This window comes from Sinohyriopsis cumingii, chromosome 6 (genome assembly GCF_028554795.1).
Source record: "Sinohyriopsis cumingii isolate HCF-2022 chromosome 6, ASM2855479v2, whole genome shotgun sequence".
NCBI classification, from domain to species: Eukaryota; Metazoa; Mollusca; class Bivalvia; order Unionida; family Unionidae; genus Sinohyriopsis; species Sinohyriopsis cumingii.
The window spans coordinates 163,038,180-163,059,185 of NC_142966.1; the positions used below are offsets into that span (position 1 = coordinate 163,038,180).

The window sequence follows — 21,006 nt, forward strand, 5'->3', positions numbered from 1 at the left end:
TTTTTTTTTGTTACAAGATAAGATTCTAATACTTTGCATTTATTTATTTTTTTTCATACTGTGATAGGAAATGTTTACTTTGTCTAACATGCACATATATTGCTCTAGAATTCTTTAGGAATAAAGGTTTGAAAGGAAACAAAATAATTTTTGCTCATTATGTTGTTTCTATGTAGCAACATAATGCAGTTCAGCAAAGTTAGAATTTGTATTCTGTACATTGAAATGGCTAATTTATAGGAATATAGTCAGATTTGTTTTGTGTGACTCATTTTGTGGTTTTGTACATGATCATCTTTTCTGACATATTTTTGAGTCTTGAAAGAGAAATATCTTCAGATTTGGAAAATGCATGTTTTATAATCCAAAATGTTCTTTGGTTCCATTCAGTAATGGTCATATGTTAAACTTTAAAAAATTAATTTCGTCCTGGAAAAAACCTGGAAATTTATATTTAGAAAAGCGTGGGAACCATATTCACCACATTTGTGTCCAAAGTGCTATGTTCCAAAATCAGATAAATTTTTAGCTAATCTACTGCACTTGATTTGCAAGGAAAGCACATATATTGACCTGATTCATGATACAAGTGGTAAAACAATTAAACTTCTGGTCTAACGTAATAATGACAGCAACTGGGAAAATAGTTGACATTGTCTGCATCAAGCAGTGTTTATTTTATGACATCTTTATGTTTCCCCATCACGATAACTGACATCATACAAAAGACATGCTTTTATTGTTGAGTGAGAGACAAAGAGAAGTATGCCTACTATTTAGCCATGGTTATGTCTGTGTAAACAATCATTTCAGTATGGAATGTTTACTCTGTTAAGATGGAAAATAGTTTTAATAATTTATGAATGAGTTTAATTTTCAATTTATTTTGCTTTAAAATAATTTAGAAACAGTTTGAATATCACTGATTTTCAGTACCGTACTTTTTCTGTCTCTGTTCCTTCTGGATAACCAGTTTCATTTACTTTTGCTTCTTATATTTCAGGTTTAATTAACACTTTTTATATTGGATTGAGGTTATTTTCATAACATTAATTCATTCAGGAAAAAAAGTGAGTTGTCATGAACAATCAATATTAGTAAAAGCATCCTGTTAAGAATATGTTGGATAAGTGTAATGCAAAATATACCCCACTGCCCCCAGTCCGTGGAGTGGTAAAATGTAATAGGTGGATTCGACATTGCATTTCTTAATTATTTTTTTTAAAGCATATGAATGGCAATTATTTATCTCTAAGAATAACAGAAAATGGACCCATCACAAGTTAATTTTAATCAATGGTGTATTGAGGCCACAGGTGATTCCAAAATGACAAATTGGAAATAAAAATCCTCTCATGGACATTACGAAGGAGACACAAAAATTTAAATTACTCAGATTAAGAATACTGGTAGTTGAACCACAAAACAGGAATGTTAACAAATTAATATGTCAACTTAAATAGTGCGAGTTGATGATTATTCACTTGTAGTGCCCTCTGATATTTTCTTAATCTTTAGTGATAATGGTGAGTCATGATTTTGGAATCCGTCATAACAAGGGTTTGCTTGTTTACTCAAGGTCTGTAATGTGCATCTTTCAGTCATTTGAATATACTTGTATAGGATATATATACACAGATGTCATGGTACTCTGATTACTCAAATAGTTCAATGCAGAATTTACAATTATGTCTATGAGGGACTACTCCAGTTTAGAAGTGCCTCCCCTGGGCCTCATGAATATTTACTAGAACAAATCTCAGCATACAAGGAGTTTCTATTACCTATTATTAGACATGGTATTCAATGGAAACATATGAGACATGGAAAAATAATGATTATTCACATGCTGCATGATAACCTGTTACACAATCAAAATCAGTATTTTATTAATGCATATAATTATGGCTGATAATGTGATCATGTTCCTCCAACAGGCAGCCAATGCTTTTCTAGCCCAGAAGATATCAAGTATAAATGCAATGTCAGCTGTTTGTGAAGCAACAGGAGCTGATGTGAATGAAGTTGCACATGCTATTGGCACAGACAGTCGTATTGGCAACAAGTTTTTAAAAGCTAGTGTTGGTAAGTATTTTCCTCAAGAAGCTTACAACACATTACCAAATAATGACAAAAGAAAATCACAGTAAGCTATCAAGTCTTGTTAATTATAGTCTTTGGTTTGATTGGCTGATTTAAACAGCACTTTTAGCACATTTTTGGTTGTATCATGCAGAGGAAATGTGAGCTGATTGTCTTTCCAACACTAAGGCTGCAAAGCTGGGCTGACCTGGATGAGTATCGAACCCATGACTCTTGAATTATAAATCAGATGCTTTTCCAGTTAAGCAATTACAGTATTTCTCCTGCGATAAACCCAGTGGGCTTTGTTTTGTAAACAGTGTGAAAAGTGGTATGGATCAGCTTGTTTTCTGCCATATGAGAAATATGTTATTTATGAGTTCAACTCGATGAATAGTACTTGTTTACTTTATAGAAGGTATCCACTGATGGCAGCTTTGAGGGCTTAAGTTATCAGCCTCCCAGCAAGTTTGCAAATTCAGTAATGCATTGTTAGCAGGTCATGTATTAATACTGTTAAATTGTATTTATGGAGAGGGTAAAATTTATTGTGTGAATGTAATACTTGGGGTTTTTTTATGCTTAGCTGGTAATAATGTCCAGTTTGTTCCTTACTTCTCACTCTGCGGTCATATCAGTTCCTCACTTTTCACTCTGGTGTCATATCAGTTCCTCACTTCTCACTCTGGTGTCACATCAGTTCCTCACTTCTTACTCGGGTGTCATATCAGTTCCTCACTTCTCACTCTGATGTCATATCAGTTCCTCACTTCTCTGGTGTCATATCAGTTCCTCACTTCTCACTCTGGTGTCATATCAGTTCCTCACTTCTCACTCTGGTGTCATATCAGTTCCTCACTTCTCACTCTGGTGTCATATCAGTTCCTCACTTCTCACTCTGGCGTCATATCAGACTCATATCAAGACAAAGAAGGATGATGTTCTGAATATTGGAAGTAGACTAATGTGTAAGACTGGGTTATTGTTGTTGTTTTTAGTTCACCTTGCTGTAAAGCCAAGGGAGCTTGTAGGTCCATGCATCAGTTGTGTTGTCAGTCATCCATTCAGTGTCTGTCCATGAACAATTGCATGATACTATTAATGTTAATGTATCTGATCTGATTTCAGTCAAGCTTGAAATACGATTTTATATCATCAAAAGTTTGATAAAGATTCTTGGATAATAATGTAATGATCTGGCACATGATTAGCTATTAAACTTTGTTACCATACTGGAGACCATATATCGGATTCAGCTTTGATCAGACTTAGGATATATGCTTATCTCATTAAGATCACACATGAGTTTGATAAACAGCAAAATTAACACATATTAATTAGAAGAATTTGCATCAGAATGGCTGAACTTGTTGCCACTCTGATTGAATGAGCAATATCCATGCATACTAATGAGGTGATCTTGCATCAGACTGACAGATCTTATACCCCACTAAAAACTTTTATAAATTTGATTTTGATAAAATTTGCATTGTAAGTTTATATAATCCAGATCTTGGGTGGATTTCATAATGAGCAAGTTGCACAAATGTTAAGAAGATAATCTAGCGTCTAGTTAGATGAGCTTGTTATAATTTTAGATGACACATTTCTGGTCTGATTTTGATCAAACTTGGCATCTATGCTAAAATCATTAAGATCTCAGACAAGATCCACACTGAGATGATCTTGCATCTGCTTGGCTGAACATGTTACCCATCTGGAAGTCATGTTTCTGATCTGATTTTGATCAAACTTGAAATATGAACCTATCTCATGTTCTTGGATGGTTTCGATATTGAATGAGATTCATTCATATTTATGAGATAATCTTGGATATGATTGCCGAACCACACTACTTCTTTGGAGGCCATATTTTCGATCTGATTTTAATTTGACTTGTATATATGTTTATCAACAATATTTTGTACAGTGTATAATAATGAGTGAGATGCATAAATATTTGAAATGACTTGATCCTGTGTCTGATTTGCTGAGCTTATTACCATTCTGGGAGTCGTTTCTAGGCCAGTTTTATCAAACTTGAAATATTGGCTCGTATCATCAAGATCTTGGATGGATTTAATATGCAAGATACATGTATATTAATGATGGAGTCTTCCATCTATTTAGCTGAGCTAGCTACCACTCTTGTTTCAACTTTTACACCAAAGGATATTTTTGTAATGATTGTTATGTAGCTATCATGTATGACCATGGAGAATAGAAGACGTTGTAATTACTACTTCTGCCAGTACACCGGCATATAGTTCACAGAGATTCAAATTCCGTGGATGAGTATTCTATTGTCATATACTACAGAAGGGAATTATTCTTGTGACATTTAATTTTAAATACTATTCTTTGTCATAATGATAAATACAAGCTTTTATCTTTAACAAAAAAAATTAGTCATCTTTTATATCCTCTAAGAGAGACATGTGTTTTCTTCTTCAGGTTTTGGAGGCAGCTGTTTCCAGAAAGATGTTTTAAACCTTGTTTACTTGTGTGAATGCCTAAATTTACATGAAGTCGCTGTCTACTGGCAACAGGTTTGAAATTTGTTTCTATAAATTCTACATTGGATAGATTTTTGCATGTTATGTTGCTTGTTCTTGTGAGGCAGGTATTTTAAACTGGCGATGCAAAGTATTTCCGAGATTAACGTTGAGTTTAATTGATCAAACTAGCCTTTGTCCTAGTACAGTAAGACTGTTCTAATCTATACACTGTTGAGACCAAATATTCTGACCATTTTGTAGAGATTGCTAGTATTTAGATTTGTTAAAATGGGATCAAATATTTGGCCAGTCTACACATGAAGCCTGGTTAAAGCCAAACTAGAAATGACAGTGGATAATTAAAAATGTTTACATTATTAGTAATTTCGGTAAATCCCACAAAATGAGGTTAGACCTGATGCAGATTTTAGCAGCACCTTTTACCAATGAGACATGCTGACATCGAGAGACTTATTGCAGTGGATATATCGCTTCCACCAATGAGACATGCTAACATCGAGAGACTTATTGCAGTGGATATATCGCTTCCACCAATGAGACATGCTAACATCGAGAGACTTATTGCAGTGGATATATCGCTTCCACCAATGAGACATGCTAACATCGAGAGACTTATTGCAGTGGATATATCTCTGCAAATTTTGACCAGAAATAATGATCTATATTTATTAAGATGAATTGCTGTACTCCATCTAACACAGTATATGTTCTGTTTTCACTTTTTTTCAGTGTACAGCATGCATTTAATATCTGTTGTGTTTGTAAAAAAAAATATTGTATGTCATCAAGCCATAAAAATAATGATTATATTTTTCCCTAAACTTTTTATGCTTAAAACCTTGTATTCTTTGGAAAATGTTATAAATAATTTTACCTAAAAATCAGTTAAAACTTGTAAAGAAAAACTTATACCAGTGTTCTTTGTATACAGGTCATAACCATAAATGAATACCAGCGACGGAGATTTTCAAACAGAATCATAGAGTGCCTGTTCAATACAGTCACGAACAAGAAGATTGCCATATTTGGCTTTGCATTCAAGAAAGATACTGGTGATACTAGGTACATGAATATTTTGCATGTTTTGAATTTCTGTAATTCTGTTGTGAAAGTAGATTTTCATGTAGCAGCTTAATGAGGATTGAGACTAAATGAAATATACTTTGCATGACATTTATATTGATATACTAAACCTAATCAGGTGAATACATATCAAGTATTTAAATATTTACCTTGATAAGTGTAAGTATTGCAAGAAGTGAAATACGTAATACAGGTAAAAGGGATTGCTAGCTGCATTGATTTGAGAGTTTTTGCAGGATCATTTTAGTGGGGAGGGAGCCAGAGTTTGAGCTTGGCATGTACTCAGGTTGAGAAAGTTTTATGTAAATATGACCAGAAATATTTCATGTCACAGTTACATACAGTAATGTGTAGAAGTCCATGTTCGAACAGAATAAAGTTGAATCTTTTCATGCATAATTTCTCCAAGGCCATGTTTTAATGGAACGAAGTTTAATCGCTTCATGCATAATGTGTACAGTCCATGTTTTAATGGAAAAAAGTTGAATCACTTCATGCATAATGTGTACAGTCTATGTTTTAATGGAACAAAGTGTAATCTCTTCATGCAAAATGCATACAAGTCAATGTTTTAATGGAACAAAGTTGAATCTCTTCGTGCATAATGCATGCAAGTTCTTGTTTTAATAGAACAAAGTTGAATCTCTTCATGCATGATGCATACAATTCCATGTTTTTTAATGGAACAAAGTTGAATCTTTTCATGCATAATGTGTGCAAGTCCATATTTTAATGGAACAAAGTTGAATCTCTTCATGCATAATATGCACAGTCCATGTTTTAATGGAAAAAAGTTGATTCTCTTCATGCATAATGTGTACAGTCCATGTTTTAATGGAACAAAGTTGAATCTCTTCATGCATAATGTGTACAGTCTATGTTTTAATGGAACAAAGTGTAATCTCTTCATGCAAAATGCATACAAGTCAATGTTTTAATGGAACAAAGTTGAATCTCTTCATGCATAATGCATGCAAGTTCTTGTTTTAATAGAACAAAGTTGAATCTCTTCATGCATGATGCATACAATTCCATGTTTTTTAATGGAACAAAGTTGAATCTCTCCATGCATAATACGCACAGTCCATGTTTTAATGGAAAAAGTTGATTCTCTTCATGCATAATGTGTGCAAGTCCATATTTTGACAGGACAAAGTTGAATCTCTTCATGCATGATGCATACAAGTCCATGTTTTTTAATGGAACAAAGTTGAATCTTTTCATACATGATGCATACAGGTCCATGTTTATTAATGGAACAAAGTTGAATCTCTTCATGCATATGTACAGTCCATATTTTAATGGAACAAAGTTGAATCTCATCATGCATAATGCATACAAGTCCATGTTTTAATGGAACAAAGTTGAATCTTTTCATGCATAATGTGTGCAAGTCCATATTTTAATTTAACAAAGTTCAATCTCTTCATGCATAATGTGTGCAAGGCCATATTTTGACAGGACAAAGTTGAATATCTTCATGCATGATGCATACAAGTCCATGTTTTTTAATGGAACAAAGTTGAATCTCTTCGTGCATAATGCATGCAAGTCCTTGTTTTAATAGAACAAAGTTGAATCTATTCATGCATGATGTATACAAGTCCATGTTTTTTAATGGAACAAAGTTGAATCTCTTCATGCATAATATGTACAGTCCATGTTTTAATGGAACAAAGTTTAATTTTTTCATGCATAATGTGTGCAAGTCCATATTTTGACAGGACAAAGTTGAATCTCTTCATGCATGATGCATACAAGTCAATGTTTTTTAATGGAACAAAGTTTAATCTCTTCATGCATAATGCATGCAAGTCAATGTTTTTTAATGGAACAAAGTTTAATCTCTTCATGCATAATGCATGCAAGTCCATATTTTAACAGAACAAAGTTGAATCTCTTCATGCACAATGCATATAAGTACATGTTTTAATGGAACAAAGTTGAATTTCTTCATTCATAATGCATACAAGTCCATGTTTTAATGGAACAAAGTTGAATTTCTTCATTCATGATGCATACAAGTCCATGTTCTATTGGAACAAAGTTGAATTTCTTCATGCATAATGTGTGCAAAGCCATATTTTGACAGGACAAAGTTGAATCTCTTCATGCACAATGTGTGCAAGTCCATAGGAACAGAGTTGAAACTTTTTAAGCATACCTTCAATACACATAGGTACAAATTGAAAGAAAACAAATTATTTCATTTTTGTTCAGACGCCTCCATTACATGTGAAACATGTTCCATAGAAATTTACTATCATGAAACCATCCTTTGCTTTCAGTTTATGGTAAATTTTTTGTTGAAGCTACCATCAGATGCCATTGATCACATGTATATTGTCATTTTGATTAACACGTGTGACATTTTAGAACACCATCTCTTAAAATGGGGCATATTAAATGACAGAAACAAGAGATAATTCTTCAAACTTGTTATGTGGAAAAATGTGACTTTCTTTTTGTTTATAGTTAGTTGGTTAAATGTAACCTATTCCACATTACTGTTTTCAGGGAATCTGCTGCCATTTACGTAAGTAAATATCTGATGGAAGAGGGAGCAAATGTACGAATATATGACCCAAAAGTGGAAAAGGACCAGATAATAAGGTTAGGAAATGTGACCTTTTTATTTCTCCATGAAAAAGGCAGAGTGTAATCCATTGATCTGTCAGTTACCTTTTTTGTTGACCGCTCTGGAGGCCTAAGTGGTTAGAACATTGCTGCAGGAGGTCATGCAGTCAAACCTGGTGCGAGTCATACCAAAGATGGTATTAGCAGCTGCCTCGCTTCATGCTCAGCATTAAGAGGTTAGTGTTAGGACTGGGCAGACTAGTGTCAGGATAATGCAACTGGGTGGGACATGATGCTACATGTCTGCAGCATGATGCCCCAGTGCTAGACATCACTGCAAACATGATAGTGATATGACTGCAAAATTGTTAAAGCTACATTAAAAATCCAAATCATACACACACCATCAAAAATGTGATATAAGTAGCATAATTCCAACATTTTCTCCGCTAGATTCCATTAGAATCGGAATACTCCATCTCTTGCTAATAAATTTTCATTGTCATATGAAACACTGTAATATATATTCTTAAATACATGACTTGCACCATATATTTTTTTACTAACAATAAAATGCCTATAATTGAACGCATTTAGGTTAATCAGTATAAATAACTGAAACTTGTTGACAGTTATTTGACTTAATAATGTACAGTAGCAGTCAGCAGTCACCTAACATAGTTATAATACATATAAAAGCCAAGCATGAAAGTGAAGAGTCTCCTGCATATATCAGAGAGATTTGAAGCTGATGTCATTTTTATTTATGACTTCTTTAAAAGGAAATAAGAAGGATCAAGTCAGAGTCATACAATTTTCATCAGTGAATAGCGATGGGATACATTCATATTTATGGAGTTAACTTTTACAGGTAAGGAGTTAACTTTTACAGGTAAGGTAAAGGATGGAGTAGTCTAATGTCCAGCAACATTTTCTGGACCTCTGCAGTATATTCATACACAAAATATCTTGTGCCACTTATTAAGGGATAAGCATTTGGGATACAATTCATTTTATACCAGAGGACTAATTGATTTTTCAGTAGCCAACTGATTGGTGGCTGTCATGATGATTGGCTGGTAATACCGCAAAGCCACATGCTTGAAGTTGGCTGTCTCTTCACAGTTGTTAAAAAAGCAGTGCTGCATTGTTTGATGTGGGATTAATGTTATTTATTTGCAGTTACCTGTTAGATAGGTAGCTGAGTTCAGGTCATGAACTTACTTCAACAGTGGCATTGTTTGGTACACTGTTGTGTATACAGACTGATTGAGAAACCATTGGTGGTCTATTTTTTTGGCCCTGTATTAAACAACAGTTTGCATTGATTGTTGTTGTTGTTGTAGGGTTTAACGCCATTTTTCAGCACACGATAGGCTATACATGGTGGCCAGTATTAATGGTGGAGGAAGAACCTGGAAAATCCCCGGAAAGAACCAGCAACCCTCGAGAAGCTACTGGCAAGCTTTCTCACATATCCACATTGGCCGAATCCGAGACTCAAACCCATGCAGATAGAGGTGAGATGGCTGTGATCCGTAACGGAGAGCACTTTAGACCACTCGGCCACTAGTTTGCATTGAGAACAGGCACAAAGAAGAATTTTTAGCGTTTTGTATTGTTGATGGCCCAGTACAAATTAGATAATATTTCTTAGGTCTTTTTAAAAAATAAGAAGCTAACAACAAAATGCAGTGTCAGGCATTTGAGATGTTTACAATGTACATTCACAGAGAGAAACATTTTACATATTTATTTAATGAAAAAGAAACATTTCTTCTAGAATGCAATGCATTTCAGCAGATTAAGAAATCAAACTCTCATTTACATTGGTGATATCTGAAATAGAGGGAAGCTTACTACTGAGAAATGATGCTGATCTAACTTCCAAAATGTCTCCTATGACAGCCATCTTGAAAAATTTCTATGGCAGCTTCTGATTGGATAATCTATTGAACATGATGCTTTCACTGAATCACTATTACAGCAGTATTTTAGCTGCATTTGTATAAAATGGTGTTCATCGCACCTCCAGCATGGCACTATAGTGGTCATCTTGAAAATCTTTTTATCTCTACTTGCACAGATGATTGCATGGGCATGTGGTTAAATGGTACAGGTCATATTAACCAGATATCCACACTTTTAAGAATATTAACCAAATATCCACACTTTTAAGAAGGAGTTTTGAAAACCAGACCTAATTGACCTTGGAGTCAAGTCAGAGGTCATTGCTTGTATTCTTATGTTTCGATGAGCTTATGAACACGGTGACTTTGTATTTGTTTACATTTCAACGAACAAATTACACTCAGACATCAATTTTAATATCAATGGTTTTGACTTGGTTTTTAAGCTGTACTGTTTTGTGAACATGATAACACAAACAAGTATGATTGGATTTTTACAAAAACCGTTCTGTGGATATATCTGATAATAACCTCAGGGGTAGAAAATCTAATACCCAGGAGCCTGGGACCAGCAACTATGTTTTTTTTTCAATGTGAAAGCCAGATAGGACAACCAAAATGTATTAAAAAATATTAATGTTAAAAAAAATTGTAATTTTTTATATTTTCCAGCAACAAGGACTTGTTCAGTAAATTGGCTCTTAGTTGTATAGTTGTTATTGGTAAGAGGTCACAATAATCCACAGGTGTAGATACGTGCATAATATATTCTTGTTCTTTTTCTTCTTTCATTAATGTGCTAGATTCCTCTGGAGTATACTCATATACAGTCCAAGTTGGCATGAGAAAATAGCAGTCAGAAAATCAGGACAGTTATCTATAGTCCCAATTTTTCCAAGTACAATATCATTATATAATTCTTTGAGAAATATGGAGACCTGCAAATTAAGAATTGAGGACAAAAGAAATGGCTCCAGGAATCACCAGGAATCACACTTGATAAATCCGATTAAAATCAAGTCACTGATAAAGGGTTATGTTCTGGTGATCTCTAGAATTCTTGGTCGACTTATCTTTAGTAATCTATCAGATATAGTGTTGCATTTTGTGTTAGGGAGAATTATCATAAGAAGTGTCATGTATAATATTTTTCACTTTAAAGCTGTAATATAATTGGTGGATTGAAAGGTCAGCAAAACATGACCTTTTATTGGTGTCTGTCAGGTCTCCGATACGTCATAGATCTCAGTTTTTATCAGATTGCAAAGGTTGTTGTTGTTGTTGAGTTTAATTATAGTGGCGTGCGCACAATTGTGCATGTGCCACTTTTTTTCTGACTGCACCGCAGTCAGCTGGTTGTTCCTGGGGAAGGGAATTGTGCCACTACCCCCAGGCTTTTACGGATTCAAGGAACCCTGATAGTTTGGCCTCAATCTGTGGGTCCATAAAGGTTCCTTACAGTTGAATGTTTGGCTGTCATTAGTGGGAAGGAGAGCTCGGGAACGGTCCTGCTTTCTTGTTGCATTTGCCTGGTGTTTCTTGCGATTTTTTTTCAATTGTTTTTTTTTTCTTTTTTCAAAATGTTCTAAAAAGTGGGGGATAATGTTCTATGCTGTTTATAGAGGTTCTTAGTAGAAATCATGTATGAAGAGAGATTTTCAAGGTTAGTATGGTATTACTAGTCAAGGTGTTTAGGGTGTGCTTCCTACGTTATGTTATTTATAAGTTTATAGAGATTGCAAAGGTGATCTTAATATGACCTGCAGACTGTAAACAGCCTAAGCCAGATGTTCTCAAACTGTAGTATGCAGACCACTGGTGGTCTGTGATCTCCACTCTTGTGGTCAGCAAAAATGTGTACAGTAGTCAGCATATGCTACAGTTAACATTAGGAAAGATGAAGAGGTCAGTAAAAAAAGGTGTTTGAAAACCACTGGCTTTGGTAATAAATAATTTGCATGTAAGCTTACCAAGTCACATACTAGACAACACTTTGTTAAATATTTTTTCTTCCATCAGTTACTGAACAACAGAAGTAAACTTAAGTGATCAACACAGGAAGAAAATTGATAGCTTATTGATTTTAAAATATATTTCTGTTTCAGAGAAATGACCCATCCTAACATATGTGAGGATCAAGAAAGAGGTCAGTTAAGATAAACAAATAAAAACTTTGATATGACATTTTTCTAGCATGCTGTTAAGAGTTATTTCCCTTCTATGTTGAGTGTAAAATCAGAAAGGAAGTATCTCTATGGAGGATAAGTTTTATATCTTTTATCTCTATGTACAAAAATAGCAAAATACAGTGGTATAGAAATACATTGTCAGTCCAATAATGTTTGCAACATGGTGAAGTTCCACCAAGTTAAACAATACTATAAAACACTTTATCTTTGTGAGTTTCAAATTTTGTGGGTTGGGGTTAAATGTACATATTCATAGGTACCTAATTCCATGGCTCTGTCATTTACACACACACACACACAAAATATATACTTGTTCCTGTAAACAGCTGACATTAATTTCCATAAACTTGCAAGGAAATAGACTGAAGGTAAGTTGATTCACTAAATTATTCATTGTTAACATCTGGAATAAATGCAGATAACTTAAAGAAAGTGACTTATTCCTCACATGTCTAAGTTAGCACATTTAATACCACTATTGTAATATATGTAAATAGGTTCTCATTTGTTCTTTGATCAAAGCATAAAATTCTCAATAATTAAGGATTAGGTACCTGAACAATGCCAATGAATGTATACCTCTTTTGTTAAAAACGATCGTGCCTAATTTGTCCCATGGGAACCTCTTATTGCTGGGTGACCTTGTCCTTGTCATCTAGAATTGTATCTGTAAAGTTTTGATGAATACTGGATATTGTGGTATTTAATGCTGACAAAAATTATTACATAATGAACAGAATATATGCTGCAGAGATATGGACAGTGGAGATGTACATTGAAATCAGGTCTCAGTAGACCAGAAAACATCTGCCCTTGTGCCAGTCCATGCTAATGAGATATATCTCAGTAAAGGCATACAATCTTTTTTGCAAAGTAATAATTTGGCAAAGGACTACACCACATTCCAATAAATTATGAGATAAACAGTGAATATGGGTCCTTTCTATGAGCAAAAGTCCACAAGTAAGAGGGTGTTCCACTTGCATTGTGTAAACTATGATGGTCTGGCCACCTACAGGAACAAACCCTTGTAATTGAAACTTGCTCTCTGAACTGGTGGTCATTTTGGTCCTGGCAGCCAATAAACTCTTCATTGTGCAGGAATCTATGAAAAATCTTAATTTTAGAATGAAATGTTTTTAATTATGAATATGTGATCTCTCATTCCAGCAGTTATATTAAAAAATACTGAAGTGGAAGGTTTTGTACAATACCTTTCCAAAATTGTAGTTTTTGTTTGCATAAAATTAGAGAACAAAAGAGGCAGGCATAAGTTCATCTTAAGTGTAATATCATTACATGTAGCAAATATGAGATTAATTTCCTGGCTTCAAATAATTTACTGAATTTATGAACTGTGGTATATTGTGGACACTGTTTTTATATGTGTTGTAGCTGTTGTAATTTTAATGTATTTTATGGACATTACTCAATTGGGACCTTAGTAAATAATTTCCACTTGTATTTTAGTGAGTGAGTTACTGACGGTGACTGATGATCCATATGTTGCCGCTACAGGAACACATGCTTTGGTAATCTGCACTGAATGGGATGAATTTGTGGTAAGCTTTTTCACACATGAACCATTAAACACGATCCTTATCTCCTGGCTTCATACTGGCTGCTAAGGCTTAGTCTGTAAGGAAAATTGGGCAATTTAAAAGATTATAAATATTGATTAGCAAGCAGCTTTAAAAATAGTTACTGAAGCAAGTGTACAAAATGAAATTAAAACTCTTATGAAATATGGACACTTAAAGAACTCCAATTAGTGACAGAGTAGAATCTCTTAAATTGTTGTAGAAATCGGTAATTTTGTCGTTGTTTACACATAATGAGAAGCAGATAGTAATATTTTTCCATGTTGGCATCATGGTTGTTAAGAGTGTTTCAAGCTCTTGTAATTTATATTTATAAGATTGTTGTACATACGGTGTTACAGAACCTTGTTTTAAATTGAAAAATCATTTCAGTTTTATATCAGGGCTATTCCATTTAGACATTTGTGTTACCCTGGGAAAGCACTTTTTAAAACAAATATATGCCAGGGTACTCAGATTACTCAAAGAGTTCATCTGAATATGGTACAAAATTATAAATTCCATCTATGGGTGACTATTCTACATTCAAAGTGCCTTCCCTGGGTCACGTGTATTTTACTGAAACATCGCCCAATTCTATTAGGATTATTACAACCAAATCACTGTATAGACTTGCTTACGAGTCTAAATGCATAGACCCAGATCTGCTGTCTCATAATGCACCAGCAGATCTAGGTCTGTGCATTTTGTTAGAAGTAATCAGTAGAAGTGACCAAATCGACCCTGATCAGCAGGAGAATTATGATACAGCAGATCAGAAACTCGTGTGTTTGCAATTTGGCTTAACTTATAAGCGAGTATATACAGTAATTGCAAAACTGCTTACATGGTCATGTAGGTCTTAGCTGGTAGACACATGTGACTTGACTTCATTAGTTGTACTCCAACAGTTTATACATGCTTTTAAGTCAAGTCAAACTGAAAATATCATTGATGATGATCTGCATAAAAGCCTTTCGGAGTCAAATGTATGGATATGTCAGTTACGGATGCCATTATTAAATATAGAACAACAAGTTATCAAAATCTGAACAAAAGAATTTGGTTGAATAATCTTGATACTGTGAGTGTTTGGTTGATATGTTGATAATCCATGATTGTGTTGTGGCAAAATGATTGATACAATATGGGCCCTATGTTCTGTAATTGATTCTTTGAATGCAAAACTAAATCTGAAGTTATCATTCAGTCCTTTACAGTGGAAAGTTATTGTGTTGATCAACATTGCCTTTTCATTCATATTGAGGGGCCCTGAGTGGCCGAGTGGTCTAAAGTGCCCACCATTCCGGATCACTGCCATCTCACCTCTGTCTGCATGGGTTCAAGTCCAAGATTCAACTAGTGTGGGTACATGGGAAAGCCTGCCAGTAGCTTCTCGTGGGTCGGTGGTTCTTCCCTGGGTTTTCCAGGGTTCTTCCTCCACCATTAATACTGGCTGCCATGTATAGCCTATCTTGTGCTGAAAAATGGCATTTAACCCTAGAACAACAACAACAACATTCATATTGATATCAGTAAAGTATGTTTTAAGGACTTTACACGTGACCTTTATTTTATATATTTTTTATAGATTTTACAAAATGTTAACATCTTTACATTTCATATATTTTGTATTTCATGTTTACATTTATTTGGAAGGGTTTATCTTGCAAAATTTTTGTTACTGTTAATTCAGTTTTACAATTTTCAAACTTTACATTTGGTTCGTACCATATAGCCACTAATGATACATGCATACATCAGCACACTTACTCAGGTTTTAGTTGAGATGAACCGATTTAAAATATACAGATGAAATTGAGGAAATTGACAAAAATATTAAATGACTATACTGGGCATCTGTATCGGTCCTAAATGTTTGATTAATTATTACTCTTAATTGAAACTAATAATTTATGTGTACAACCACCACTAGTAATGGTCTCATATGTGATTATTTTGTCAAGATTAATTCAATTTGATGCAACATATTTAACTGTCTTTCACTTACCTTCACCAGGTTTGCTTAGATAAAATATGAAATTTTGTGTATTACTCTTGTCATTGTCTTACTTTTATTACAGACACTTGACTACAAGAAGATTTATGACAGCATGTTGAAACCAGCCTTTGTATTTGATGGTCGCTTGATTTTGAACCATCAGGAGCTTATCGACTTAGGTTTTCATGTGGAGACCATTGGGAAAAGACTCAACAGAGGCAGTGTTTACAGGCCAGCTTCATCAACCTGAACGAAATGCAATATTATTAGTATTTAAGAATATTTGTCCATTTATGTCAGTGCTAGTGTACTCATTATTTTTGGATGAATTAGGCAACTCAGTAAATGGGGAATAGTGTTTTAGGTATAGACACTATGCAGGTTAACCCATGTCAGAAATTTTACTTTCCTTTTTAAGGACAGAATTCCAGTTTTAATACAAACACTTATTTCAAGATATTTTTATCATGCAAATGTTGTGTGTTTATCAACACATGAAGGTTAGAGGAAAGCATAGTAATATGACTTGCCCATGGAGACATCATAGCAGCCTATCCCAGCCAGAATGAATGTGGGAATCAAACCCACAACCTTTTGATAATGAGTTCAACACCTTTACCACTGAATCACCACCTTCATTGTATGTTGAGATTTTGTGGGACCAATGAAATAATGTCAGATTACTTAGTATACATAGTTTTATAGTACATGTCGTCTTGCTTTTAATTGAAAGACACTGTATATGCTCACTTATAAGACGAGTTCATGTTGTAAACTACACAGAACTAGATCTGTCATTGCATAATGTGCCTGCAGATCTGTGATGAGTAGTCAGTAGAACAAGCAAGATAGACCTTGATCTGCAGGTGCATATTGCTATGACTGATAAGGATCTTCATAGTTTGCAGTTTGTTGTGACTTGTAAGCAAGTATATATGGTAGTATAACATATTTGGTGTAAGAATATCCTATATTTAAATATGCATTCTCTTGACTAAAATACATGTGCTTCATATTATAACAAAATGAGAGTATTACAGCATATTCAGTGTATATTGCTACACTCTAAAATCCTGGATCCCACATTTCCTTGTCTCTGAATATGCCATGCACATGAAATATTCCTAGGTCATGATAGTAAAATGCATGGTGCCATAATTTTGTAGACTTAAGAAGAAATTAGATTTAAATATTATATGTTATTTACCATCAGATATATGAAAAGAGTTGACTGACTTTCTACACCATGATCACAATGCATTTAATTCCATGTTTTGTTTTGTACAGTGTGTAACAAAATCTTGTGAATGCATCCCCATATCGATTTTAAAAACATCATCAAGAATATAAAAAATGCACAAAACTTCATTTCATTCATTCATTTATAATTTGTAACCTGACAGTTGTCAAGGGGTCCCTAACACTGTTGACATATTGATGTTTCTGAGCAAATGGAAGTTCTTGATGTAAAGAAACAGACACACTGCCAACTGTCATTTTCTGAATTCGAAAACAGTCCTTTTCAGTACAGACTGTGTCATCTGCATCTAATATTTGCAATGTCTAGTTTATTTATTACGAAATAAATTAACAAGTAGGAGGAAATTCTGGTATACAAAGAGATGAAACTACAAAATTTCTTGAATTACTGAGATTATGAAAGATGGGAAACTGCATCACATCTGTTGTTCCAGAAAACAGGCTGCATCACATTTTTGTTTTAAAACAGGCTGCATCATATCTGTTGTTTTAAAACAGGCTGCATCACATCTGTTGTTTTAAAACAGGCTTGCCCTTCCAGAAATCTTGATCATGTTACTTAAGAAACACCTGTTCATTTCGAAATGCCAACAAGGTGAGTGTTTCTGACCCAAGAGGTGACTAATCAGGTAAGAACTTACAAATCAATGAATGATATGACTAAGTAGTGTTCATTTTTTATATCTTTGAAGATTTTGTTTTTAAAATCAGGAATACAAACAAGTGGGAGAGTGTGTGAATACTATCGGATCACATTTTTCAATTGATCTTCATGAAATTTGATAAATGTTATCTGAAGGTGCACATATTGACAACTCACTTTACTCCTTCAATTTTTGTTAGTTATTGCAGTTTTATTTACTTAAAGCCTGAATTGGCCAAGTTAGGCCAGCTATGGGAAGTAAAAATAAGATACAAGAAGTATGTCTACAAATGGTAATTTTCATACAAGTGATGAGTTCAGTGATGAGCTCAGTTGGTGACCCAGACCAGACCTTGCTGGACCTAGACTGTGTGATGATATAGACTGCACTATTGTTTGACTTTATGATAATGCTTTTGTACAGAATGCTTTCAGTCCAAAATGTAATCCATACAGATGCCTTATGAACCTAGATACTATGAATTGCTGATACAATTTGTCAAAATTATGATTCCAAAAATGTTGGGGTATGTGTCATTGCAGTAGAGCAACAAGAACCCAATGATAGTCTTCTGAACACAGCTTGTCTCAGAGTAAAAATGACTTACATAAGAACAAAATAAAAACCTTGGAATATTTGCAGAATCAGTGCCAAGGTGAAATGCACATATCTTCTTCAAGTTATTATATGTGTTCTCTTTTGAAAATTTTAACATTATATTATGTGCAAAGTCAGGGCTGTTTCAGTAAAACATACCTGGGACCCAGGGAAGGCACTTTTAATGTGGGGTACTCACCCATTGAAGCAATTTAGAATTTTCTTATCATTTTAATATAAACTATGTGAAACCAAAGCAACCTGGCATATATTGTTTAAAAACTGCTTTCCCTGGATACAGTGTATGTTTAAATGGAACAGCCATAAAAACAATCATGGTTTCTTGAAAATAATTTTTTTGTTGGCTTATTCAGGATAACATTTGTCTTGAAATGTTTGCAGTTGACTCGCCCTGTCAGAGGACCAGGTTGTGAAATTCATGATAAATGGGTAGTCTTCACAAGTTTGTAAAAATGTGTATATATGGAACCTGTTGAAAGTGACCTTTATATGTTGGTGTTTGTTTTATATACTTATAATCAGAATACTTATAATCAGAACACTTTGTCCTTACTATTCACATTATTGCTTGTTGGTCTAATTTACCTTTTGGGTTTATATTTTGGTCACTTTTATTTTTGCATGTGCAATTTCTTGTCTTTGTGTTTATACAAAATGTATCAGTGTCAGTGTGTATTAAATTTGATATTGTTATCTTGTCATTTATAATTTGGGTTTCAATGATGAACTGTATTGATTTCATTTTGTCTTGAATAATTTAATGTAATGTATCAAATATATTCCAAGGCTAAGCAATTTTTTTATATGCATGACATTTTGAGCATGACATTTTCTTTTAAAATCCATCTTTAACTGTCCGAAATTGATATAAGTGTATAGAAATTTGTGACTTTTTGTTTATTTGCTATTTAAGCAGTGTTGCTTCATAAGCATGCAGTCGCAGGTTTCTAGCAATTAATTTTACCTGTCCCCCAAATCTGGACATCATTGTGTGCACTGTATCATTAGGAGAAAAATAGAAAATTCCACCAATGTATTTCTTTATTGCACGTCTGTCCCTGTCTGTGTCAGCTCTATCAATGGCTAAAGTCCCTAAAGGCTATTAAAACTTTAAGATGGCAGTTGATTTTCATTTTTGGCAATCCAAACATTCGTGGTTTGTAGTAGACTGTTGAGTTACAGTGCACAGTGACTGGTGCCTGGTAGTGTAATATTGTTGTTTTGAGTTAACACAAATTTTCTTTGAAAATTTATGTCTTCCAAATTTAGCGGAGGTGGGACACAATATCCCCTTCTTTGGAATCTTAGGTGCAACACTGTTTAAGTATATTGTAATCTCATTAAAATGTGTAGGTACATCCATGAATACAAACATGTTCGCAAAAGCTCTTCAGTTTTTTGTCGTTTTTTAATTTTCATATTATTATTCCTAGGTAAGGTGCAGCAGTCAAGATTCACTTTTACCTGTAACGCAGATGCTCTGATTGCATAACATGGTTTGACTGACACATGATTAAGATTCAGTTTTTACCTGTAACACATGCTCTAATTGCATAACATGGTTTGACTGACACATGATTAAGATTCACTTTTTACCTGTAATGCAGATGCTTTAATTGCATAACATGGTTTGACTGACACATGATTAAGATTCACTTCTTACCTGTAACACATCCTCTAATCGCATAACATGGTTTGACTGACACATGATTAAGATTCACTTTTTACCTGTAACGCAGATGCTTTAATTGCATAACATGGTTTGACTGACACATGGTTAAAATTAACTTTTTACCTGTAACACATGCTCTAATTGCATGACATGGTTTGACTGACATATGATTAAGATTCAGTTTTTACCTGTAACACATGCTCTAATTGCATAACATGGTTTGACTGACACATGATTAAGATTCAGTTTTTACCTGCAAGGCAGATGCTTTAATTGCATAACATGGTTTGACTGACACATGATTAAGATTCACTTTCTACCTGTAATGCAGATGCTCTAATTACATAACATGGTTTGACACATGATTAAGATTCAGTTTTTACCTGTAACGCAGATGCTTTAATTGCATAACATGGTTTGACTGACACATGATTAAGATTCACTTTTTACCTGTAATGCAGATGCTTTAATTGCATAACATGGTTTGACTGACACATGATTAAGATTCACTTTTTACCTGTAACACCTGCTCTAATTGCATATCATGGTTTGACTGACACATGATTAAGATTCACTTTTTACCTGTAATGCAGATGCTTTAATTGCATAACATGGTTTGACTGACACATGATTAAGATTCACTTTTTACCTGTAACACGTGCTCTAATTGCATATCATGGTTTGACTGACACATGATTAAGATTCACTTTTTACCTGTAATGCAGATGCTTTAATTGCATAACATGGTTTGACTGACACATGATTAAGATTCACTTTTTACCTGTAACACGTGCTCTAATTGCATAACATGGTTTGACTGACACATGATTAAGATTCACTTTTTAACTGTAATGCAGATGCTTTAATTGC

The 21,006-nt window shown here is 34.0% G+C and overlaps 1 protein-coding gene across 2 annotated transcripts in view; it reads left to right on the plus strand.

Moving 5' to 3' along the window:
• LOC149798440 (UDP-glucose 6-dehydrogenase-like) overlaps positions 1 to 19,852 on the plus strand; it is a 76,235-nt gene extending 56,383 nt beyond the window's left edge. For both annotated transcript variants that reach the window (XM_089963629.1, XM_089963628.1), the window contains exons 6-12: positions 1,938 to 2,085; positions 4,537 to 4,631; positions 5,533 to 5,663; positions 8,202 to 8,297; positions 12,277 to 12,317; positions 13,831 to 13,922; positions 16,025 to 19,852. In XM_089963629.1, the coding sequence (XP_089819755.1) occupies positions 1,938 to 2,085; positions 4,537 to 4,631; positions 5,533 to 5,663; positions 8,202 to 8,297; positions 12,277 to 12,317; positions 13,831 to 13,922; positions 16,025 to 16,192 (771 nt within the window). In that variant the 3' untranslated portion in view covers positions 16,193 to 19,852. The remainder of the gene's footprint in view (positions 1 to 1,937; positions 2,086 to 4,536; positions 4,632 to 5,532; positions 5,664 to 8,201; positions 8,298 to 12,276; positions 12,318 to 13,830; positions 13,923 to 16,024) is intronic.
• Positions 19,853 to 21,006: the final 1,154 nt, after the last annotated feature.